General features: G+C 35.9%; 4 protein-coding genes across 4 annotated transcripts; 2 read left to right on the plus strand and 2 right to left on the minus strand.

Annotated features, from left to right (window-relative positions):
• LOC18774289 lies at positions 1606-3647 on the minus strand. Its single transcript, XM_007206499.2, has 2 exons — positions 3211-3647; positions 1606-3014 (listed from the first exon to the last, which is right to left on the minus strand). The coding sequence occupies exon 2, from the start codon at positions 2929-2931 to the stop codon at positions 2002-2004; it is 930 nt and encodes a 309-aa protein (XP_007206561.1). The 5' UTR covers positions 2932-3014; positions 3211-3647; the 3' UTR covers positions 1606-2001.
• LOC18773476 (WUSCHEL-related homeobox 2) lies at positions 8720-10456 on the plus strand. The gene is made up of 2 exons (XM_007207579.2): positions 8720-9370; positions 9887-10456. The coding sequence occupies exons 1-2, from the start codon at positions 9004-9006 to the stop codon at positions 10309-10311; spliced, it is 792 nt and encodes a 263-aa protein (XP_007207641.1). The 5' UTR covers positions 8720-9003; the 3' UTR covers positions 10312-10456.
• LOC18774530 (inner membrane protein PPF-1, chloroplastic) lies at positions 11677-22032 on the plus strand. The gene is made up of 11 exons (XM_020566518.1): positions 11677-12145; positions 12237-12347; positions 12446-12520; positions 12663-12723; positions 13103-13176; positions 13280-13384; positions 19867-19974; positions 20146-20249; positions 20849-20998; positions 21094-21220; positions 21771-22032. Exons 1-11 carry the CDS (start codon positions 11810-11812, stop codon positions 21873-21875), a joined length of 1356 nt encoding a protein of 451 aa, XP_020422107.1. The 5' UTR covers positions 11677-11809; the 3' UTR covers positions 21876-22032.
• On the minus strand, positions 22633-23803 carry LOC109949838 (CLAVATA3/ESR (CLE)-related protein 46). Its single transcript, XM_020566519.1, has 3 exons — positions 23232-23803; positions 22982-23055; positions 22633-22890 (listed from the first exon to the last, which is right to left on the minus strand). Exons 1-3 carry the CDS (start codon positions 23350-23352, stop codon positions 22813-22815), a joined length of 273 nt encoding a protein of 90 aa, XP_020422108.1. The 5' UTR covers positions 23353-23803; the 3' UTR covers positions 22633-22812.

Genomic DNA, 25744 nt, shown 5'->3' on the forward strand with positions numbered 1-25744 from the left:
TCCAAAAATTACGGATAAAAGCAAATTGGGTAAGATTCTTCATCCTTGTCATCGCTGGTGGGTTTCACATCCAGAACAAAACCGCAAACTTTTTTTATTCTTTTTATTTATGTACGTAAAACCAACGGCTTTTAAATATTCATGGAACAGGTGTGCTTTTGTTTGTCTCCTTTACCACCCAAGAGGATGATGACAGCCAACCCTCGCATAGGCCTACAAATTCTGGCCATGTTCAAAATTGGGCTGGGCCCCACCTTTGCAATTTCTTCAGATTAAATTGGAATAGATAATGTTGAATTGGGCTTCTGTTCATCGTCCAAAATTAGAAGACAGTTGAGAAAATGACAAGAAATTGAAATTGTTTTTGTTGAATTAAGTGGGCTCCAGCATCCACAGGGTTTAAATAAAATGGGCCCTACAAATTGACAACAGGCTTGGAATTGTTTGGACCACTACCACCATCACCATACCACATGGAATGGAAACGAACTATGTTTGTTTTCAAGTTCCAATCATTTTTTTGCTAATTCAAACCACGAGTTTGTTATCTTTTGTCCAGTTTACAAGTTTACAAGGATTCAAAATTTGAAATTCTATTATTTAGAGAGAGTGGAGAGTTGAAACTTGAAGCTGCAGAGCCAACTTTTCGGCAAAGTCGCGTGATAACAATGACATTACTTCTTGTTTAGGTAAAAAGCCTAGACCTCTCACAACAACTACAAGCACTTGCTTTGAAACCGTATCACTTTTTGTTGAGTACTAAAGTCTTCCTCTAAAGCCAAACAATCATGACACCTGCCCTTTTAAGCTTTTAATTTCTCGCTTCAAGATTTAGTAAAGTGACTATCCCTCCACTTCATAAGATAGATACTCTACTTCCCAAGTCCAAAAATCCGGCGGTGAAAGGATGGGATGATTGTGATAAGAGAGCGTATGCAAGCTACCCTAATCTAAAACTTTTGTTTACTCTTAGAACTAGTTTTGTTCCATTTAGAAGTTTGCCCTTTGAAGATGAAATTGTATTGAGCGAGGACCTAGGACTACTTTTCTTCTATTATAGGAATTTTCCTTGTTTAATATAAAATACGTGATGAAAAATATGGACACATGACATAGTGACAGTATACAAATAACTTCTGAAAATTACTCAAGTTGAGCCATTCAGCTGAGAAAGGGTGTATTTTCCTACATTCTTTTAATGGAAAGGTCGGTAATTGACAATAGTGGGTACTCCATTATCCAATTGTTTCCTTTAAGACCAATTCAAATAGCAGATTACCCATTAAAAAACAAGGGGAAATAAACAAAACCCACAAAGCAGATTAGCTGTGGACCATTTTGGGTTGAAACCATTAGTTGTACAAAATTTCAACATATGCAGCACCCACTTTTGCCCAATAGACCTAAAATGTATTTGACTGCACCTAAGAACACGATCAAGTTCACATTAACCTCTTAGCTGGATGCTAATAACAAAGATTCTATCTAGAATCCTTTTTCTGGCATTTATGACACAATTGGTAATTATGCAAATATATGTATTTATACTTCTAATTGTAGAATTAACCTGAGTAAGAAGAATGAAAAGCCATGTTAAAAAGAGAATTAGAGTAAAACCTCATGATAATGGATGATTACTGGCTTAAGAAACCTGAGGATATTTCAGGAAGGGACAAAAATGTTTACCCCACAAGTTCCCCCACTTGAACTAACCAACACCTTAATCACTCCGCAGAATTTGACAGTCCTCCTGTCTGGAATTGTCAATGAAGCTCAGACAAAAATGTTGCAGACCATTCATGGTTACCTTACTTTCCCCAAAAACCCAAGAGCTAAAACTTAAAAATAAGGATGACAATAAATTAACCAGAAGAAGAAATAAAAAAATAAAAAAAACCTTTCAACCCTTAAGATAAATACAGAATTAATCCTCTTGAAAAACTAATTAACAAAGATCTCTATGTAATTAATGGAGATCTAAATGCACAAAGGCTTTTCTTGTCAAGTGGATTTGAACATTGTAGGAGAAGAAGCCAGTGGAAGTACCTTGGAAGAGCTTGGAGGATTTTGTGGTAGATTTTGGTGATGATGCTCTCTCTGGTTTTCCTTGTTCTTACCAACAACCAGTCTTATAAAAGATCCATCTTTCTCTTCTGTTGCCATTGTTGAATTGGGTGTAGCGTTAACCCCAAAATCCTGAGCAGACCCACAATTTTTAGCTGCCCTTTTCTCAGCTTCTTCCATCAGTCTTCTGAACAATTTCTCCTCTGCATCCCTTAAAAACTTGAACTTTGGAGGGGGAGAAGATCTCAACCTGCTCAGCTCAGCTTCTGTTGATGATTCAAAGAGAGGGTTGAATCCATGGTGTTTGTAAGAGTCCAAAGAGCTCAAAGGTGAAGACTTTAAAGATGGGGAGGGCAAAGGGGAAAGGTATGGGGTGTCTACAGACAAAATAAGATCACTCAAGCTTCTTGTTCTTGACCCTTTTCTACTTCTATCACCTCTAGATTTCCCATCTTCAGATTCCAAATCCTCCTTTGTCTCCTCGTTGATTGTGAAGAGAAATCTAGGTGGGCCAGCAAGATTATGCAGCCTCATGAGCTCTGATATTTCCACATTCTCTTCTCCATTGAGCTTGAGCAGCAAATCCTTGCTAGACCCCAGCTCTAAATCTGATTCACTACTGCTATGATTGGCATCTGGTTCTCTAACATTCTCCTGAGAGTTACTGTTGGTCTGCAAAGAAGAGGGTTTTTTCCAGCAACTAAATTGAAAGAGCTCCTTTGCATGGTTGCTGTAATCTTCTTCAATCTCTCTGTTGGTGATTCTCTTCTTCCACCATAGCAAGTAGTAAAGCTCTGCAACAAGTGCCAAGAGGAGGCACCCGAAAACTAGGCTCAAACCAATACCTAATCCACTGAAAGATGTCATCTTTGCCTTGAATTTCACATCCCCACAACAACTAAACCTGGACTGATCATAATCTCACAGCTCTAGAATCTCTCAGTTTTCCACTATAAATAAATCCCACAATAAAAAAATAAGTACCAATTCAACAAGAAAATTTAGAACCCAAAAAAAGTGCTTCTTTTTTCTTTTCTTACTGAATTTCACACACCATAATAAATCTGCATAGAAGTTGCCTCAAACACACGCTACGAGAGAATTCGGCGCAAAGAAAAATAAAAAGAAAAAAAAAAAAAAACTTACCTTTAAAGTCCAAGATTTCAACCACCCAGAAAGGGCCACATCCACAACTTGTGTAGAAGTAGAACCAATGAAGAGTAAAAGCTCAGGTTATAAAATATATATTTGTTTCGAGCACAAAGTCAAAATAAAATTTGGCTAAGCATCAGCGAGCCTAAAGAGGCTTTTTCCTTTTTTCTGTGCTTTGCTTTGCTAAGGAGGTAAGGAGGCGCTTAAATTAGTTTTTTTTTTTTCTTTCATTTTTTATGATTGGAGTATGTGTGTGTGGGATGGCTGGAAAGCAACCCACATGGGTTTGCAAAAGCGTGTGCGCCATTTTAATCATTAAGTAAAAATAAGAAAAGGTTTGGAGTGTGTGTTTATCTTTCGTGTGAATTTCTTTGTAATGTTGGATGTAACATTAGAAAGAATGAAACTTTATAAACATATCATGTGAAACTTGATATGCAAATTAACTAGGATCTTTGACAAATAAGGATGTGTGAGAAGAGAAAATTTTGTGCGAGATTGTTCATTCTATATTATATCGTTAAGTGTGTTAAGTGTTACTCATGTGTTTCATTTCAAGGAATGAAAGTGCAAGTAGGTCCCAAAAAAAAAAATCAGGAATTCAACTCTTGATTTTGGAGTAATTTGACTCTTGAATGGGATGTGGTATTCTAATTCATCGAGAACTAATCCATCAGGAATCCATCTTTTTTACCAATTATATCTTTATATAATTTTTAAAATTTCATATTTTTAGTCAACTTTAACCTGACAACAATGACATTTTAATAATCAAACTAAGTTCAATTATGATTCATGGGAAATTAGTAAACAACTTATAAGGAATCAGTACTATTCCTACATTAATTTCAAATAGTTTAGTAAACAACTTCAACATGAATATGGATTATAACTCATCCTCAATTCAATTCATCCAATTTCACATGGTAAACATATCATTAATGTACAAACTGAACCAAACATCTGAATAGTTTTTACTCCATCCTTACCCCTACTCAACACTCCGTACCATTACCATATAAGGAGAACAGTTGCACACAAATTTTTGTTGTGGAACTTGCACAATGCGCCTGCCTGCCTTCACATAATTGGCTGTAATATCCCATACGTCTCACATGATTTTTTCCTTCAGTCGATGGAGGTGATTTAGGATATTTATTTTGTTTGGTCTTTTCAAAGAATCAGATTAAAGAATGGCTAGTGGAGTGCATGACTGAAGCTGGGCATCCACGTAACCCAGCGTAACTTGAGGACACTGCCAAACAACACACTCGTCGTCACCCATGATATCTAGCTGGGCGTCTTTTCCTGCTGACGTTCAAGCTTCTGTAAAGATTGTTAAAATGCTCATATAGCTATCTTTCCTGGTAAACAAACAGAAAATAAAACAGAATTTTCGGCAACAAGTTTTTTCGTTCACACACTAACCCTCGTGAGGAAAATTTATGGATTTTGGTTGGAAACTTGGAAATATCACATACTACAAGTTTAACTAAACCACAATTTTAGGTATGTTATTGTTCAACGTATGTGATATGTTATGTTCAAACGATTAATTAAGTTAAGTGTTGAATTAGCTCTTTGTATAGTAATATTTCTCTTTTTAATAATCGAAGAAATTCTAACATAACTCCATTGTTATTGTTTAGTTTTTGAACTCGTTTGGGTGAGAAGTTTGGTTCTAGCCTTGGTTTTGAGGTCTAGCTACTTCTACCCAACTTTTGTGACTTGCTTTATAATCTGCTTATTCTGAGTTTCTTTAATGAAATTAGAATTCGACCAAACCCTATTGAAGAAAGGAAAAAAAATAATTGATTTTATTGTATATGTAGTCTAGATCGACATTCTGTCTTTTATGAATTCAGTAACAAGTTTGTGTTTTATTTTTGGTCCAAATTAACATCTGTTTGTACATTTGAGTTGAGAACTTGAGATAGTAAACAAACAGGCTGGTTCAAAGTAGTCGAAGTATCAAAGCTGTTGGGAGGTCAAAATTTGGGCTGGTAGATGGAACTGAAAATTTGGTTGAGGCCCATGACAGTAGGACTTGTCCAGGCACGTGCCCTAGTTATAGTGGACCCATTTATTTGGGTTATTGATGCTCGCTGAGAGGTCAAATCAAAACCGTTCGTGACTTGCCCGATCATCATCTAAAAAAGTTGCCTACCATTGTTGAGTTATAACTACATTTTTAGGGCCCTCATTGTATGTCCTCATAAATGGATAAAGTCCTTCTTGGCAAATTGTTGTATGTCACAAATTTACGTGGATTATATATACCGACAAACTTGTAAGATTCTTTAAACAGTCAAATTCTCATAAACCTTAATACCTTTTTTAAAAAAAAAATTTGGTTAAGAATTCGATCCGATGCTTATCAAACCTAAAACCTGGAGAGTGTCGGGAATGGTTAGATTGGTTCAACTTTGAGCTCAAACTACCCGTTGAATCAACACTGATTAGAGATGATCTTTTATTGAGTAAGTCGATTCATTGAAAGCTACAATTCAATGTATTAAGAAGACAATAAAAATAAATAAGTCATTAAATTATTACCACTTTAAAGTAAGAGTGATAAATTAAAAAGAAAAAAAGAAGACTCAAATCACGCCGGTCAATTTTTCTATAGAAAATCCCAAACCCTAGTGACTGCAAATAATATCTGCTATTGAGGCAATGTTATTTACACTTTGTCGGCACAGACCACAAGTACAAGTGAAGACTGTGAATAGGACTCTCCATTTTCAAAAAGTATGTATGTATAATGTGTGTGTATGAGTAAATTTAGGTTGTACCCGTAAAAAAAATTTCACTTTTGGAAAAAGTCAAAACTTTTTAAAAAAAGACAAAAACTTTTCAACTTTCAAACCAAAAACATGCAAATGTAAAATAGAGTGATTATATATATTTCCGAAAAAACCTGCTAGTGGAGGAAGACCTCCTAAGGATAAGAGACATAGGGCCAAAGAGAGAGCCAAAAAAGGATCTTTTGTGTATAATCCTGCATAATCTCGAATGTTATCAGTTCCGGTACGTAGACCAAATAATACAATGCAAGCACTGGGACAATTTCCGCAAATCCATTTTGTGTTCGAAATAGAATTCAATGGGATCCATGTGTGGACCTGATTCCGCTCTGCCCTCAACACAAGAGAAGAGAAGAGGAGAGGCCTTGCAATGGCATCAGATGCTAAGGGACCACAAACTGAGAGGAACTTTTCTTAAAAAGTCACAATTTGGAACCTGATAACAAGAAGGGATTACTCATTAAGTCTTATACAAATTAAGCATTAATTCAATCTTAAAATATTAAAAATGAAAGGAGAAACAACAACTCTTCATTTTGGCAATTGAGGAATTTATTAAAACTTGTAATGAAGTCCAACATAATAAATCTATCAAATCAAGTGGTGGGTGGATAAAAAGATAATGTGCTTACCACTTTTACGCGCTTTCGATCGGCAAAAAAATGTTTATTTACCCATACAATGCCTTTCTCACCTAATCTTTTTGTTAACTCATTTGAGAAATTAACTGATTGGAGTTTATTGCAAGCTTAAGGAAACGACAAATCATTACCAGAACTACAATATGAGTGTCATTTGACCCTTTTTAATTTATTTATTTTTTAAAATTTCCTTTTGCGGGGAATTGGACTTTGAAGCAAGTTTGGGCTTTCTACTAACAATTAGGCCCAAAGAAAGAGTTTTTTTTTCAAACTTTAAAAAATATTTTGGAATCCAAACTCATGATCATTTACCTATTCTTTTTCCCCTTACTTTCTCGATATCAGATCCATTCAAATGCAGAACACAATTGGGTGAAAAAAAGTTTCATTATTGTTGGTCCAAAATTTCCTAAAACACCTCCGGCCAAATAGACCAGGTTAAAAGGACCATCGTCGCATGCAGACTCTGATGTAGTGGGAAAGTAACCTATAAGCTAAGCTGATACCCTAGAGAAGATAAGGAGAGAGAGAGAGAGAGAGTCTGTGAGAGCAGCATCGAATTTGGCGCTATAGGGAAAAATATACACAGCAGCATGCAGAATGATTGATAGGTTGAACTGTGGAGGGTGATGAATGGTGGCGGCAGCATCGATCGGCTATCACCACCATATTACACGCAAAGTTAACGTTAACAAATAAATTACTACAAAAATATTATTATAATTAAGCTTTGAACAATTCATTGCCTAAAATATGTAGCATGATAGTCAGCGAAAAACCCTTTTATCACGCATGCATTATAATTAGCTAGCTCTACTCTATTTTGTCCAGTAGGTGACTTTGTGTGTGTTTCTTGGGCATTTATGGCGCATGAACATGGTGTTTTCTCTTCTCCCATTTTGTTTATAGTAGTGATTAATTAACCGATAGTGCTTGTTACCAAGAGAGAGGATTATGTGATTAAGTGAAGATTAGTGGGTTTGGTAAATAATATTAAAGTTGATGACTTCCAGTGCATTCTTACGTAAATCCAACAATGATGAGGTGGGTTAGAAATCATCAGAATCAATAAACATTGAACAACGAAAAGAATTGATTAAGATGTGGGCTAATTAATGAGAGATTAATGATAATGAATATACAGTTGTATACGTTTGCATGCTTGAGTGCCTCACAACCATTGATTGGTACGAGTCTCACACAGATTAAAGTCTCAAACCGTCTAGTTAAAATATAGTATGTGTTATAATTCAAATTTTGTAACACATGACATGTTTTAACTGGACAATAGTTATAACGTAATCTTTATTTATAATATCAAAGTTTTAATCATATAAAGCAATATTTTTAAACTAAAGATTTGTAATTTCTTGTCCTTTTCAAAATGTTCCCTTGATGTTGTGAAAATATTTACTTGGGATTATGGGATGCGTAACTTTTTCATTAATTGCTATCTTAATCATAGGGACTACCACTTTTATATTCTTTTGCAGCGTAAATATATTGCTGAAAGCCTGAAACCAAAATTCGTTTAGGCAAATAGCCATGCATGCAAATCAGTAAAACCTCTGAACCAGTGTGATATAATTAGCAATGGCGTCGACTTTGCAAAGTTGGCAATGGCCTATTGGGCACCAAAAACCACCACCATCCGAGCCATAAAAACACCCAACCCCAACTCCCACCACACACCAAAACACACCCAGCCGAGCCAGCCATAACCCTAAACGATTCAACTTCATCTCATCTCTGCACCCATCTGCTCCCACTTCAATTCCCAAAGCCCTAGCCCTTAGACCTTACAACCCAAGCGGCTGTCTTTTTCACCTACCAATTACTTTTATACCCTCCCTTTCCTTCAATGGCGTACCCCCTACTCTCTCTCTCTCTCTCTCTCTCTCTCTACTCTCTTTCATTCCCGAGATTAGCAACATTAAGGAACAACAAAAATCCACCTTCATTCCTAGAACCTAGCAAAAAAGGATCATGGGCAAAATCGTCATTTTGCTCATCACACGACGTTTTCGAACAAACACAACGAAAAAGGCCAAGCCCCCTCATTACTTATTGCTCTCAAATCAGCCGCTACCCTACCCAGCCATGTTTTCAGAGATACTGAGCACCAAAAACAACACGCATGTCAATCCCTCTCTCTCTCTTCGTTGTCGTTTTTGTTTGACTCTCTGTGTCCCTCTATAAAACCAATACAAAACCCCCATGCAAAAAGTAATAACCCCATTGTCGTCTCTCTAATCTCTCTCACTTTTTCTCTCTCTTTTGCTCTCTCTCTCTTTAAAGTCATAAACCCCTAAACCCTGGAAAAAAAAACAAAGATCAAAATGGACGGTTATGATGAGCAGCACGTGCAGGGTGATTCGGCACGTGCCGCCGGGGATGGTGCTGCTCCGGGGAGCACAAGTCGGTGGAACCCAACAAAGGAGCAGATCAATATGCTTGAGAATTTTTACAGGCAAGGCATAAGGACGCCGAGCGCCGAGCAAATACAGCAGTTGACAAGTAGGCTGAGGGCTTATGGCCACATCGAGGGCAAAAATGTGTTTTATTGGTTTCAAAATCACAAGGCAAGACAGAGGCAGAAGCAGAAGCAAGAGAGCGTAGCTTATCTTAATCCCTTTTTCCATATGACATCCCAGTCTATGTTTCCTCCTCCTCCTCCTCCTCTTAATCATCATCCTTGCCCAAATGGTAATTAATTAATTAGCTTTTTATGTATATATTTTTCTTTAATATTCATTGAATTTTGGACTAATTAATCTTGGATTTATTTTTGGCAAATTCTTTCATTCATCCTCTTTGGATATAATAATTTATATGGTAATAAGTAATTTTTTTTCCATTTGGTTTTTACACACATTTTGTGTATCTAATTATATATATATATATATATATATATTATATGATTGTCTTCATACTGTCTCTTCATGGAAATGTGCTCGGTATGCGTGCATTTACAACTTATTTTACTCGACATAGATTCATGCACGGAAACACTTATAGCTTTTTGATCATGTTCTTTTCCAATTGTTGTTCCTTTGTCAATTCGATCTAGCAGATGTGTAAGAATTGCTTTCTCAGATAGAGTCTTCTGGATAGCTTTTAAAAAGTTGTTTATTTTAAATTATCTTTTGGTGGTGGAGCAAAGAAAAAAAAAAACATAAAGTTGCAAATTTATGGTATATAATTTGGTGTTTTTAATGTCAGTGATGTGCAGCCCATATTACATACCAGTTCAGAATGAATTAGGGTTCTATCAACAATCTCCATATCCCTATAAGGTGCCTTTTCCTGGTGGAGCCAAGGGGAAACCAAGGACAGAGAAATCCGTTAAGCCAAGAACCACCCACACTGGTGGCTCTGGATATGAACCTATGCCACACGGATATAGTACTAGCGGAGGCGGCTACATGATCAACGATGTCGCGAACGAATCGACCGGCAGATGTGATCAAGAAACACTGCCACTCTTTCCTTTGCAACCCACAGGCATTTTACAAGGGAGAGAATATCAAAACCCTTCATGTGGTTCTGGTACTGCTAATTATGCTGACAATTCCACTGCTGCTCTAATTGGCTCTAATTCTGAGATTGTTGGTGACCAACCTTTCTATGACTTTTTCTCTGGATAGAACAAGGGCTATGTGTTTAGAGATTGATTGAATTGCAGGATTGCTAACGATCATTTTGACTACTTGTTTTTTTAAACTGGGCTGTAATTGTTTGTAGTTGGGGTTTTAGTGATAATTATTCATGGACATGTGCCTTATCTTTCCTTTATTTTGTGATCAAATTCGGGGATAAGGAAAGGAGCACACTGACTTGACCAGGCCTCTACATAATTAAGATAAGCTAATAAACATAAATCTGATGTAATTAAGAGTTTTTCAAAGAAAATAAAAAAGGAAATGCAATTATGCAATAGTACTTTTAAATTTTTTTTACACACAAAAAATTGGTGGTGGAGTAGGAATCGAACCTAAAAATTGGGTGCAGAAGTAAATACTTTTAATCACTTAAGCTAGAAGCATCTTGCCAAGTTGTAGTGGAGATATTGATATTATTCAAGTTGTAATGAGTAGTACTTGGTAGTAGGGGTGGCTATCGAGACCAAAACACTGAGTCGCACAAGATGAAAAGAATCGGAAAAAAATTGTGTTGACTAAAAAGTTAACAAATCAAAACCAAATCAAATCGGACCGATTTAAATCAGTTTCGATGCGGGGTTCACACCTTACAAAACTGTACTAGATCGGACTGGCCAGTTTCATAATTTTTTATTATTATCAAAATTGAACTGAACCAAACTAATTAAATAATACCGATTCTAATTCAGGTGTGAGGTGTAAGGTGAAAATTAAACCGAATCCAACCCACCCCTAATTGGTAGCCCAATCATGAGGACGAGCCCCTGATCATGAGATGCAAGTTGCTATGTTTGGGCGAAGACCATTGTGTAAAATAATCGACCACGCGCCATGCATTTCTTATCGGCCCATAGTTCTGACCCATAACAAACTGGGGTATGCCCAACCCACCTAAGAGAGTGGCGCTATTACAATTTGCCACTTCACTTCCCAAAACATTTTCCCCCACCACCCACCTAATTTTTCAATTTTTCATGTAAGTATAAGACAAATGGTTTCACCCAACTCATTCATCAGTTGTATATAAAAATTAAAAACTCGTGAGGCTGCCTTCTTTTTTCGGTTAGCTTTGAATGTTGATTGTAACGACTCACGTGATGTACTATCAAATGTACAAATGTCATTTCAAGTTATTTTATTTCAGCTGGTTTACGTTTTTGAGCAAGATCGCGGATGCAATAAATCACGTGTAACATTGTCGAGCGGAGAAATGAGCGCTTAAAAAAAACACTTGAGGGTGGATTAACCACGCAATTTAGTACGACAAAATGACGAAACAAACCACCCTCAAGGTGACGTGGAGACTGACCATTGGCCAAAACAATGGCCTTTTATAATTTGACGCGCCAAAATCTTCAGCGACTCGTAAAAAAGTACGGATAATCCGAAAAACAATATCTCCTCATCTCCTCTTCCTCCTCTTCCACTTCTCAACTCTCTCCATGAACCACTGAGAGAGTCTGGGACCCACTCAAAATCTCTCATGGCGAAGACTCTCGTCTCATCCACACCGTTCGTCGGCACATCTCTACCGTCCATCTCCCGCCGTGGGGCCTACACCCTCCCCTACCGTAGTGGCAATGGACTCGTCTCCACCAGAATCAGGTTCAGCCTCCACGACGTCGTTCCTCCGATCAATCCCTTCGACTCCGGCGCCGACGTCGCATCACTTTTGAGCCGAGCTGAGGGCCTCCTCTACACGCTAGCCGATGCTGCCGTCGCCGTCGACCCGGCCGCCTCGGGCTCCGCAGACGCCACGGCTCAGAAGAATGGCGGCTGGTTCGGCTTCATCTCCGAAGCCATGGAGTTCGTACTCAAGGTAGTTTGAATTTCGCAGAATTGTTTAATTTTCGTGAGGAAATTTGTTTCGGATATTATTTGTTAACTTGTATTATGTGAATTGTAATTAGATTTTGAAAGATGGACTTGCGACTGTCCACGTGCCATATGCGTACGGCTTTGCAATTATTTTGCTTACAGTACTCGTTAAACTTGCCACATTGCCTCTCACGAAGCAGCAGGTTCGGTGCTTGTTTGTTGACACTTTGGCTTCATTTTGATGAACAATTCTTTTTTTTTTTTGGGGTGAATTTTTTCTCATAATATTTGTAATATGCAGGTGGAATCGACGTTGGCTATGCAAAACCTTCAACCAAAACTTAAAGCTATACAAGAAAGATATAAGGGCAATCAGGTGAGGGGTACTCTTGTTGTTGTGGTTTCATTCAAATGTTGGTTTGGAGTAATTGTTGCTATGTTTGCCCACCTTTGGTTTCTAGTGGTAATTGGTAACTATGGTTTTTCTATAATCTGTTATTCTGGTGTGCTTGCTTTAGGAAAGAATACAACTTGAGACATCACGGCTGTATCGGCAGGCTGGGGTTAACCCATTGGCAGGTAATTGTTTAATTTATCACCATGTATTTATGCGTGTGCATTTTGGATTGGTCATTTATCACTTTACTTGAATCTGTAAAACTTCAATATAAGTTCTAATTAGACTGAATCTGCATAGTCTCACATGAATTTAATGAGCTGTAAGGTTCAGTAATAAGAAATAAAACGCAATTGTTCGCCGTGTTGTTTCATCTTGAGATAATTTAGTTTTAGTAATGGAACAATTTTCAGTTTCACTTTAACTGGTTAAACTAAGAAACTTGATGTTTTCCAATGTAATGTTGAGCTGGTGTATTGGATTTAATCTGATCGCTTGATAGTGTTGTGGCATGGTGCCTTGAGCCAAATAAGGAGGCTCTAACTTGTTTTTTGAATGTAGGTTGTTTACCAACTTTGGCCACGATACCAGTCTGGATAGGTCTATACCAAGCTCTTTCAAATGTGGCAAATGAGGTAAGTAGTAGGTTGCCTCTACATTTTCCTTGATGCGATGGCTATTATCATTAAAGAAAAAACCAACCTTGCTGATTTTTGCATTTTCTTTTTGTATTCACAGGGGTTGTTGACAGAAGGTTTCTTTTGGATTCCCTCTTTGGGTGGGCCAACAACAATTGCTGCTCGACAAAGTGGATCTGGAATTTCTTGGCTGTTTCCATTTGTGGTAAGATGTTCTTCTGATTTCATGACTTATGAAGCTAACAATTGGTATACTGCTAACTTTAGTGCACCTTAATTGTGAAAGCTTTATGCTAGACACTGATGAGGAAATGAAGAATGGCAAAAACATGAGGTCATATGACTCAAGTTTGTTTTTTTCCGTCTACCACACTGATGGAATTATCATTTTGAACCAACTTAAAACTGTGAGCAAAGTGTAAGGATAAAGGTGTTGAAATAAAAACTGTAAGGGTGAAATGAGTTCAAGGTGAAAATATGAAACGTGTAATTTAACCTTAAATGATTGCCTTAGGCACATAAATAAGTGAGATTGGTGGTAGGTGAAGGTTGGATGTAAACTATATTAATGACTGCACATGATAGAACACACATCGAGAATATACAAGAGCACATCTCCTCAATCCGATCCCTTCATACACTCATTCTAGATGGGGTGAATTCTTTTGCGTTGGTTGGCTTGATCGGTTGAGCAGGGGCACTTGTATTTATATGCATCTTCCTAAGAGTCTTGCCCATCAAGAAACTCTTAAGAAGTCCTTATTGCATTAGGTTTATAACTTCTAATCCACAATTAAGATAGGAATCCTTCTAGCTCTTATATTAGCCTTAAAACACTAACTTTATAGAGCTGCAGGTTTAGTTGTTTTGAACTCCTAATTGATATCAAGTCTTAGAATCCTTTGATGATTATAAGACCACACTTTAATGGGTTAGACATCTACACGTCTAACATTCTCCCACTTGGTCTAATGATCATCAAGAACTCAATATCAATTACTGTAAGGCCTATGGAATTCAATTCAACTATAATTCCTAATCAAGTCACTGTCAATCAAAAGAACAAGCATGGAACTATCAAGACTTATTGAACATTTCAATATTTCAAGGTCTTTATAATTACTCATACGAGCTCCCAAGATCACATGAGACTTCCGTCAAGATTAGAATGTAGAATGATTATGACCAAACTTAATTTGTGTTTACAAAGTCACTTTCATTCATACGCCCTCCCTTATGAGATTACCAAGATCTCTCCTTAATGACTCTGGTATGAATTCATGTCTTATGCAGTGACTGTAGCTAGCTATACTGCAATATGACATGTAACTGGATTCATTTGTCAAGAATAATAAACATAAAACTGAAGTCACATAATTTATTAAAAGAATTGAACCAAACAGTAGTGAACAAAATAACTGAACTGTCTCCAAGAAAATAATGAAATTAAGTGGAATAAAACTCGGCTCCCACTGATTTTGCATATAGAAAATGAATGGCATAACCAAATCGAATCAAATTTCCCATTAATACTTTTGGGAATAACCTCATACGGTATATCAATCAACCAATGCAATTTCCTTTCATTTACCTTCTACCTTACAAGCTTGAAACAAAAACCTTAAAGCTTATTAGTAATCATAAATTCAATGAAAGGTAAAAGTGTCATTGATAAACCACTGTTAACTGAAAATATGAATTAAATAACAATTAACATATCCAAACAATCTTTGTTCGTATTAGCCTTAAAACCCTTAATGAAGAACTGAAACATTAAGTGATTAATCATAAACAGTCAAAACTAAATGTATGCAACAAAGAAGATCATTGAATGCTCCCACTCATTGAACACATGTTTTGCACCGAAAATGCATCAACAAATGAGCATAGCACAATTCATATTATTTTCACCGAAATCGTTTCCTTAGGATTCAACTTTAATTCCTTTAATTTATTTCTCAAAATAGCACTTTACTAACACATATCTTGAAAAACATATAACATGTCATGCAGATTGGTCTTTAGTTGAGAAATAACAAAACTGTAATGAATGCATTAAACTTTATTCATTTTGTACTTTAAAAATCAATTAAATTTTCTTTAACCAATACAAACTAAAAAACTGTAAACATTGTAAGAACTTTAGTAGCCAAAACAAACAGCCAATCACCCAAACATTAGTCATAAACATATAGATGCATAAAACTAACACTTAAGATGTAAAACTTCAATGTGTCAACAGCCAGAAAACAGTTCCAAGTATGCTCCAAAACCTTTATGAGCTTTATCAAAATATAAAATAATAAGGTATTGAGTGTGAAGCCCAAAAACTTTACATCACTTCTCCCACTTGGGCAAACACTAACTACTTTGCTACTTCAATATATAGTGCACCAATAACCTTATGATTAGAAACACTGTGACAACATGGTGTAAAAGAACTTTCAAGGCGTGCTCCTAAATGTACTTCACAGTATAAGCCTAAATGCACAGAACTGTCAAGAAATTTTTCGTAATGATATGTGATTACTTGAGAATTTACCATAATTAATCTATATGTCGGATTAGCGTCAAATTTCATGGAAACAAACTAGAGACATTAATCTTCATACATAAAAATTATAGAGTCGTTTATAGCTAATTAAAAGGTCTGAAATTGATCTACAAAGTTAATCAGAAAATCTGTCAGCACATACTTTTCCTGAACACAGATCACTTATAAAATTCTCACAAAAAAAAAAAAAACTACACATCCAATAATCACAAAACTTTGCGGAATTCATGAAGACTCGTATATGCTTAACATATCAAAAATTCAGGTCATTTGGAGATCTTTATGTGGGTCATTCAACAATCATTATACATAATGCAGAAACTATCAGGAAAATTACTGTGCATCTGTTTCAAATTTATAAATTCACCAAAAATTAAATTCTCAACATATTTTCATGAAATCAGCACCTGCAAAAACCTTAGAAAAACATCCTTCTCGTCTAATTTTGTCATTAGTTAATTCGAATTATAACTTCACCCTAACAGACGACATGTTAGCATAGTTCAAAACTGGAAAAATTGTCAACTATAAATTTATGAATGTTAACAATATACACCTCAAAATTTAGTTATCCTTATGCATTCTAAACATTCAACATTAAGTTCCATGTAGGTACAAAACAATTAATACCATATCACAAAGGCAAAATATAAAATATCACTTTATCAAGTTTAAACACTTTCAGCAATCAAAAGATCGTTTGCATCTTGAGTATCTTATATATTGCAATGTGCCCCTTTTGATTCAAAACAAAATTAGTGAGCCTTGATTAGAAGTGCAATTTGATCCATGCAACTCATTCAATTAAGAAATAACAGTAATACAATATCCTTAAACATGATCTACGCTTCAAATTGCATGGCCTTACAAAACAGCCAATTTATTTTATGATGAACATCACCTTATGGATTAATCCAACTTTACATGATTCCATCAAATACGAATTAATACTTTTAACACATGTGGATCAGTCCAACTATACATGGTTTAATCCAAAACACTTACGGATCAATCCTTTTACATGTGAAGTTGCATTGATGCTACAAAAACATTCACTTAAATGCATACAAAAAGCAACCAAGTCTCAAACATGTCCATACATAAACAAACAATATAGCCAAGCAAGAAAGTTCCAAAGTAGCTCACGTTTCCCTTTATGTGATCAACCGAATTTATCTTTCCTTGAGTCATGAAAACAACTTTTATGACTATTTAAGACCACTATTAATAAATTATTATCAGCAACTCAAGCACGTGAGATTTATCAAAACCGATAAATAGGACATGTATCATGTTACAATCCATATAACAAAACAAAACCGTATATGAGCCTAATGGAGTTAAGGTTCACTGTGTCATTCTAAAAAGTTTTTAAAACACAAACATATCTGGATAAGTTGTCCCATAGTGCTTAAAAATATATGTACATTATTGATTCACACCTGTGGGTTGAGAATCAAACATGTTTTTAGTGATCACCAAAAGAGTCGATATATGAATTTCTTTCGTAGGTTAAATTCTCACATCTGTGGATAGAGAGAAATTCCTATATTAATTCATATACGTTATCTTTTGGGTCACTCCGCCATTAATATACGTGGACAAAATTTCCCCAGAAAGCTTTACTTAAACATTATTAACTTACACCTGTGGGTCATAAGTTAAACATGTTCCAAAACACTAGACGAATATTAGGTCTGAATAAACTTCTTGTACGAGAAAATTTCTCATCTGTGGATCAAGAAATTTCCTGTTAGTTTACACAAACCCTTTCTCCATGTTGTTCCATCACATCTGTCATCAATTTGTATTCTTTTCATCTGTGGATGAAAATAGCACAAAAGGCTACTAGTTGTGATGCAATTATTGATCAATTTTTAGATTGGAAACTAAATATGCAATAGTTAAGCTGCTGTGGCTCGCTTAACTAATGCAATATTCGAGATCTCCAGTCTTTGATCAATAGCCTTTCAAGCATGAATGATAAAGACTTTATATCGAAAACATGCTTAACAGAATGCGTTAGTGAAACAAAAGATTAGAAAACAATACATGCTGATGTAGCTTTCAGTTTTAGGTTTTAGCTTTCTAGTTCAGTACTAAACCTTTATGCATATATGTACTGTCATGCTTACTTGAAAACCTAGAAATCAGCTTGATTAAAACTACCCAAAATAAGCAGTGTTTATGAGACTAAAGGCCTTTGTAAAATATGCAATCATTCTATCTCTCTCTAGCCATATTGCAAGCCAAGCACAAGTACCCTTGATTATGATTCCATGTTTTTCGACATCAGCCTTAGTGAAAACATGTCAACTTGATGAGATAAAAAACATTTAGCTTAGTGTTGGAATAAAATTAGGTAAATGCTTATGTAGCTTTCAGTTTTAGGTTTTATCTTTTGGTTTGGTACTTTATAACCTTTCGCATATATACATTTGCTATGCTAATATATATAAAATAAAATAAAAACTTGAAACTCAGCTTGGTTAGATAGAATGAAATCATGTGCAAAATAGAATTCTTGATCGTGTGATGCTTTAGTTTAGTATTGCCTTAAACTCTGATTATACACACATATATTCTTTATACCGCAAATCAGATATATTAAGCATGCCTGAGATCAAAACTTGAGGCCAAAATTTAATATGCCATAGAACATGATGATATTAAAATTAACACTAGAAATCTAGATCATAGCGCAAAATGATTGATGAGAGAATCGCTAAAATGGATTTCTCCAAATAAGTCATGGTACGTAAAACAATTCATGACAGATGCGATATCTAAAAATAAAATAAAAAACTTATATGCTTTAGCCAACGCAATTATTAGTAATTAGTAACTGTAGCTTGCGGCATTTTCAATTATATGTTTGCTTGGTAGAGACAAAAGTATTACCCAACCTACAAAAAGGTTTTCATGCATATATAATGGTTCAAAGTATAATTTGCAATGTCCAAATAGGTGAGCAAGTTCCTTCCGTTTTTAAAATCTCACAACAATTATATTTAGAAAAGATGAGCCAATTCTATTGTGCAACTCCTATGTATAGGCAATTTTAGCCTTTTGCATGCACGTCTATTGATGAGAAACAGATATAGAATAGGTCATTCATACATACCTCGTAAGCTTATATTGCCATATTGGAGACCCTTTGATATGTCTTCTAGAATCTTTGAATTTGAGTCAGGTACATCAGAAGTCGAGACATTAAAATCAGGAAGCCCTCCGTGCATCCAAGATTTTCCCCACAACGCAATTGAATTTCGAAAAGATGCCTCAAAACCAAAATTGGAGGCCCTGTCAAGAGGCAGTAAAAGAGGAACAACTTTTCGTCTTTGGCAAAATGCCGCCTAATTGCAGTGGCTGAAAGGATGGGTGATTTCTTTTGGTTCCAAAACATGCAGCCTAGGCTCTGATACCACATGTAAACTATATTAATGACTGCACATGATAGAACACACATCGAGAATATACAAGAGCACATCTCCTCAATCCGATCCCTTCATACACTCATTCTAGATGGGGTGAATTCTTTTGCGTTGGTTGGCTTGATCGGTTGAGCAGGGGCACTTGTATTTATATGCATCTTCCTAAGAGTCTTGCCCATCAAGAAACTCTTAAGAAGTCCTTATTGCATTAGGTTTATAACTTCTAATCCACAATTAAGATAGGAATCCTTCTAGCTCTTATATTAGCCTTAAAACACTAACTTTATAGAGCTGCAGGTTTAGTTGTTTTGAACTCCTAATTGATATCAAGTCTTAGAATCCTTTGATGATTATAAGACCACACTTTAATGGGTTAGACATCTACACGTCTAACATTGGAAACTTAGATGTCTTAATAATTTGACCGTTGTCTTCTCATTTAATATGTTCTACTATTTTACACTCTTAGTTGTGGATCTTTAAATGCATATGGATTGTAAATATCTCAGAAAGGTTCATGAGCTACCACGTGAACCTTGGAGGATCAGAACGTTATTACAGTAATTTAGCACATAGTGGAATACCTGTTTTAGTGGATTAGTTGTATCATATTACTACTGAGGCGTTAAATATCCAAATTTCTTTCACAAACTTGTGCATTTCAAGTGGTTCTTACAACGTGTAATTTTTATCATGCAGGATGGCCAGCCACCATTGGGCTGGCATGACACTGCAGCATATCTTGTTTTACCTGTACTCCTTGTTGCTTCTCAGTATGTTTCAATGGAGATCATGAAGCCTCCACAGGTAAAGACTTGTGTGTGCATTGATGTTTGTTTCTCTTTTTCCATTTGATTCTTTTTTCCTTTTGCTACAAAGCAAAAATATGGGTCATTCAGGTGGGAGCTGATATTTAATTATCTGGACTATAACCGATTGTTATATTTGTTTTTGTAACCTTAATGCTTCATTTGGCAGACTGATGATCCAGCTCAAAAGAACACACTTCTTGTATTCAAGTTTCTTCCCCTCATGATTGGTTACTTCTCCTTGTCCGTTCCTTCAGGATTATCAATTTACTGGTTGGTTTCTCATTAACAAATTTACTTGATTTATCTTCTTCATGCATGTAGTATACTAATACATAACTTCTTGTCTGGCTTTTGCTTGGGACTTCCCAAAAGGCACCTGTTGAGGAACATGAACCCGCTCCATCCTTTTAATGTCTTAGAGTCCTTATTCTTTCTGACAAGGGCTTTAAGAATTTTTGGATTTGGTCTTAGATGTATTGTGGATTTATTGGGTTTAGTGTTTTTATTAAAGGTCCATGGTTTTGGCATTTAATGGTTAAAATTGTAGAGACAGCTTTTTATGAATGAATTTTGTGCGTTCACACTACAAATTTTTGTTGCTACAGTCAGTAGTGCTTTGATATCATACTGTAAAAACCAATCATTCCAACTCATTTTCATTTTTATTTTTAATTTATTGTTCTCCGTGTGGTTGCCAGCACTTCCATCTTAATATTGTATTGCTTTCCTTGACATGCAATCTATCGAGGGATAAATAAAATGACTTCTATTTTCTTTGCAAGCTTTATCTGGTCTGGCTTTGAAAGATGTTGAATCAAAGCGACCTTGTTTACCCCCATTGTTTATCAGTTGTACCATGTTGTTTACAGGTTCACAAACAATGTTCTCAGCACAGCACAACAAGTATGGCTACGCAGATTAGGAGGTGCAAAGCCTGTTGTGAGTGAGAATGCAAGTGAAATCATTACAGCAGGACGTGCAAAGCGATCAGATTCTCAGCCAGTAGAAGCTGGCAGTAGGTTGGTGTTATACTCTGTGCAGAATGCATAATATTATACTATCAAATCCTGCATAAAGTTTTCTTCCTCACAAATTGAAAAATGATGATCAATAGATTCAGGAAGTTGAGAGAAGAAGAGAAAAAGAACAAGCTGAGCAAGGCATTATCAAATGAAGAGGTTCAGACACTGGCTTCTACATCTGATTCTGAAGCCGGTTCAGATGAAGAAACCAAGGACAAGGTAAAATTATAATTCTGGTGTTATGACGTTATTTATTTTGTAATATGCACAAATAATTTTCTAACTGAGCAACCCTTATCATCATGAGTGCATAATATCAAAATACAACTTTCAATTCAGCCCACTTATTTTGATTCCCCACCCAATCTGGAAATGGGATGTTATTTGTGTTATCATCGTCTTATAAAGAGAAAGACTAATTAGCAAATGAATGTGACAGGGGAATTTCATGAAAAACATATAGCACTTACTCTAATTCATTATACGTTAAATATATCTTATCAGTTAATCTACTGTTAGAATGGTTCATTCATTCCCTGTAGTTTAGTATTAAACACTATATGCTTTCAACAAGTACTAAACATGAACGTAGATTAAGAGAGATATCAATATTGGTTTGTTTTCTGTTAGTGAGTAAATAAAAGATAATCAATCTTTGTTAAGACCTGAACTTTAATATGATCCCATTAGTGAACTTTAGGATGTCTAGTTGTTACATATAAAATTTGTATAAGTTTGGCATTTCGAACTGATTCAGAGATTCTATCAGGGTGAGGAGATTCTAGAGGCGTATGCTTCTACTGTTGGCAAAGAGCTTCCAGATGATCCTCGGCCAAGGAGAAGCAAGCGATCTAAACGGAAGCGTGCTGTATAAATTGACTATATACTGATTAAGTTTGTAGTTCACGGTGAGTCCTGTATATCTCATCCAAGTGTATTGTAGTTAATATATCGCCAGCTTTATGCTGGCTCATTCATTTTGAGGTATAATGCAAATCATGCTAATTAGTTCTCACCTGCTTAGACTCTTTCATTCCTCTGGGTGCTAGAAGTGTACTTTCTTGTCAACTTCGTTGCATGAACTACTAAGTAGATAAAAGATACGAAAGAAAAATGGAAAACATAGACATGGAGCCGTAACATGCTACTAAGGTTTTGCGTAATTGCAATTTTCATCTTCTGGAAGACACAGAAAAGTTGTAAGTGTGTTTGTGGTGAATCTTATATTCAAAGATCAGAACTCCATTGTAATTCCACAATCATACAAATTAATCTGGAAATAGGTTCTCTAAATTAATGCGGCTACGAAACAAATGCAGCTGGTTTTTACAAATCTAGAAGCTCTAGGCAGGCAGGCCCAGTGTTTTCATATTGTCCTTTTTTCACTCTTTTGCAACTTGCCGACCCTTTAGAGGAGTGGTCGGGTAAATGAAATATGTGAAACTTTTTCTTTTGACCTTTTATCACAACTGTAAAGGGAAGTTAGAAACTCTTCTCAGAGCATTGTACTTTTGCCTTAAGTTTTCGCTTACAAGGTGTCTTCTTTTTTCTTGTAATTCCAGGATTAGTATTTACGTTAAACAGTTTTACTGAAGATTTTGATTATGGAACAACTACACTAACAAATTTGCTCATGCACAAAAGCTTCTAGAATTCAAATGTTCAAAATTCCAATTTTGTACACTCACATTCCTCAGAGGAGAGGTTTTTATGACCTACATGAATAACACTGACCTTCCTTTCTAGCCTCCAACAAATATAATGATCTGATTAGTTCTACATACTAAGTTAAGAACAAGTACATCAAATGTTCATTGCTTTGATGGTGGGCGATGATTCCCTACTGGGTTGGGACCTGATGGAGTTTTATGGATCTTCCTTCCACTGACCTGTTTTTCATTGTTGAACAAAGATGCAAAGAGTCAAGGTAAAATCATCTGACATTTAAGTACATGAATGCTGGTTAAGCTCTATACACACCCAAGTAGGTAAAACATATCTGGTTCCGGACCCCGACCCTGAGCCAGGCTGTGCAGAATTGTGCTTGAACTGAACTGTGGCCAGGAACAAAGAAAGCTAACATTTATTAAATATTGAAGGAAACAAGGTACCTGCTCAGCTGCATTATTTTTTCTTTTTCTTTTTAATGATATGAATTTTGTTAAAATGTTTGCTACATTATTTTCTGACATCGTCAATAAAAATAGGAGATATATAGTGGCTGACTTACCTGTTTCAATAGCTTGAACATTAATAGTGTAGTGGTATTGAGAAGCTGCAAGCAGGAGCCATACAAGGAGAAGATGAATGGGAGTTTGTCTTCTCATGTTGAGCTTCAGCTGATGATGCATGCTAAAGTGAATAGGAATTATAGGATGTTTGCTGTGGCAAGGGGGGGGTTTTTATAAGCAAGAAAAAAAGTATATTTATAGGACACATAGGCACACTCCTAATCATAGCCTATCTTGAAAAAATTTGTGGGAATGTTTTGTTTAAAAAAGTGCTTGAGAATCCTATGCCGTTACAATTTGCACTGAATTGATAAGATTTGGGAATTTGAGTTGCTCCTCATTATGAGTTGACTTCTTTGCAGTTATCATTTCATCCATGATAAACCTGTTAAGTACATGACAACCATGCTGTCGGCAACTCGAACTGGGAAATTGGGACCCACCATATGCATGTTGATGAACATTGCTGAATTGCTTACATAATGAAATAATGAAATGCTCTGATAATTCCATATTTGTCTCTCCCTTCTTTTTTCTATGATGTCCTTCCTACTAGTGAAACTAAAAGATCTTGATTACCCTTTAGATTTCTAATGCATGGATCATACTAAGTTAAGGCGTGTTTGGTGGGCTGGATTATATGATTGGGTACGATTTATTATCTTAGTCGGATGTTTGGTAGTCTAAAAACAACATAGATTGGATTATGTCTAATCCTGCTAGTAGGGCTGAATGTAGTAGGATTAAGTTGGATGGGATTATGTCTAATAATATAATAAGCATATTTTAATCAGTCAAACCCCTTAATCATGTTTAGCATTAAAACACACCAAACACATCATTGGATTAGTGTTATTTTCTCCAATCCAATGTAATTTAACGCCAACCATTTTTCTGATTTTATCTTTAGGGTTCTGGGTGTATCGAGACTCTGGTTTGTTGTGATCATGATGATGTCCACCACACATGCCTATATGCCTGCATCTACAAAAATGCATGCGTTTGTGTTAGTTTTGTCTGTTCTGTTGTGTGAGTGTGAGCTTTCCACTGGAGTCTTTCTTACTCTTTATTTAGAGAGCTTTCTACGGCACTCTATCTAGAAGCCTTGCTAGAGCAGAAGCACCTGAGAGAAAGAAAAAGGCCGCCTTCTTTTTTAAATCATGATGGGTGCCGTGCTCCTGGTGGTCGAGGCCACCATGACCCTAAACATATAACTTATAATAGTAATTGATTGCGGATGAAGATTGTCAATGGGAATTCGTTTGTCTTGATTCCTAGAATTTAAACTATTTGATTTTGGGCTCACCTAACTCCTATGAGTTTTCAACTTTCTGCTATGGAAATATAGTTTACATAAATAATGTTAGCAAAGTTGGAAGGTTTTGGAAATTTAAATTAGATGTCAAGACCAATAGGTGAGGTGGATCCTGACGCATGCATTTCGTCATTCTCGTGGACCTAGAAATCCCAACTCTATTTTCAAAAACACGTTAACATTTGTGAGGGCACCAAATCACATTATAAAACTATCCTCACTAGACCCAATTTAATTGAGTTATACAATTTTGTAAGTGAACCCAACTCACCCCCACCACCAGCTGTGAAACTTCCTTGTTCAACGAACTCAAGTCAAGCACTAATCTCCACTGTCAACCACCAAAACTGTTGAGATTGATGCACCTAAAAAGTTGAAGCATTCCCACCGTAGAATGAGCATTTAGGTGTGTAGGTTCAGTGATTGAAAAGTTTAGCAATGGTTTCAAAATAATTTGAAATAAAAATAAGATGTGTCGCATAAAGATACGCCATGATTGGCTGAACCATTATATGCGTATTCAGTAGTGTGTTTCATAATCCAATTAGGCTCTGTTTGGTGGGCTGACATGGACTGGTTAGGATTGGCCCTTTAAGAACTGAATTGGGCTGACATGAACAGTCTTAGACTTTAACTCCAATCCGGCCCTGTTCTGTACCAAACAAATGGACATGCCTTGTAATGCCGGACGAGCAAAATCCTTGTGAAGTTTTCTTCTTGGTGGTACAATGGTCAAATATCCACTACATTTTCGATGACTGGCTGCCTAATCTTCTCCTTTGACGTGAATCGACACTGGTTCACCAAACACGTAACAATTCCAATTGCCAATAGTTCGAAAAATTTATTCAAACAGAACAGCTGAAAATAAAAATCATGTTTGTACTACATTTAAAAGACTCCCAAACAACTATCTAAGCATTTATTTGTCATGAAATAGTTTGTTTTCACCTATGTAAAAAGCATACGAAGGAAATCACGTTGGGTTATACGTCTGACTTGATAGAACAATTTACCACTTGTTATGTTCTTTATGGTCAAATTATTTCAAGGTAAGACTGAAAATATAAATTTATTAAGAAGTTGAGTTAACTTGTAGAACTGTTAAAAATGAGTGAAAGATAACTTTGGGGTCTCTCGATACTTCTCCTTCCTTCTTGTTCTTTTTTTTTTGGTCTCTCTTCTCCTTTCCTTGGC

The sequence above is a fragment of the Prunus persica genome, chromosome G6 (assembly GCF_000346465.2).
Source record: "Prunus persica cultivar Lovell chromosome G6, Prunus_persica_NCBIv2, whole genome shotgun sequence".
In the NCBI taxonomy this organism is placed as follows: domain Eukaryota; kingdom Viridiplantae; phylum Streptophyta; class Magnoliopsida; order Rosales; family Rosaceae; genus Prunus; species Prunus persica.

Coding starts and splice junctions, on each gene's coding strand:
- LOC18774289 (XM_007206499.2), bottom strand. CDS start 2,931: ATGACATCTTTCAGTGGATTAGGTATTGGTTTGAGCCTAGTTTTCGGG.
- LOC18773476 (XM_007207579.2), top strand. CDS start 9,004: ATGGACGGTTATGATGAGCAGCACGTGCAGGGTGATTCGGCACGTGCC. Junction 9,371..9,886: donor TCATCATCCTTGCCCAAATG/GTAATTAATTAA, acceptor TTTTAATGTCAG/TGATGTGCAGCCCATATTAC.
- LOC18774530 (XM_020566518.1), top strand. CDS start 11,810: ATGGCGAAGACTCTCGTCTCATCCACACCGTTCGTCGGCACATCTCTA. Junction 12,146..12,236: donor CCATGGAGTTCGTACTCAAG/GTAGTTTGAATT, acceptor AATTGTAATTAG/ATTTTGAAAGATGGACTTGC. Junction 19,975..20,145: donor AGATCATGAAGCCTCCACAG/GTAAAGACTTGT, acceptor TTCATTTGGCAG/ACTGATGATCCAGCTCAAAA.
- LOC109949838 (XM_020566519.1), bottom strand. CDS start 23,352: ATGCATCATCAGCTGAAGCTCAACATGAGAAGACAAACTCCCATTCAT. Junction 23,056..23,231: donor TGTTCAAGCTATTGAAACAG/GTAAGTCAGCCA, acceptor TCCTGGCCACAG/TTCAGTTCAAGCACAATTCT. Junction 22,891..22,981: donor GATATGTTTTACCTACTTGG/GTGTGTATAGAG, acceptor AATGAAAAACAG/GTCAGTGGAAGGAAGATCCA.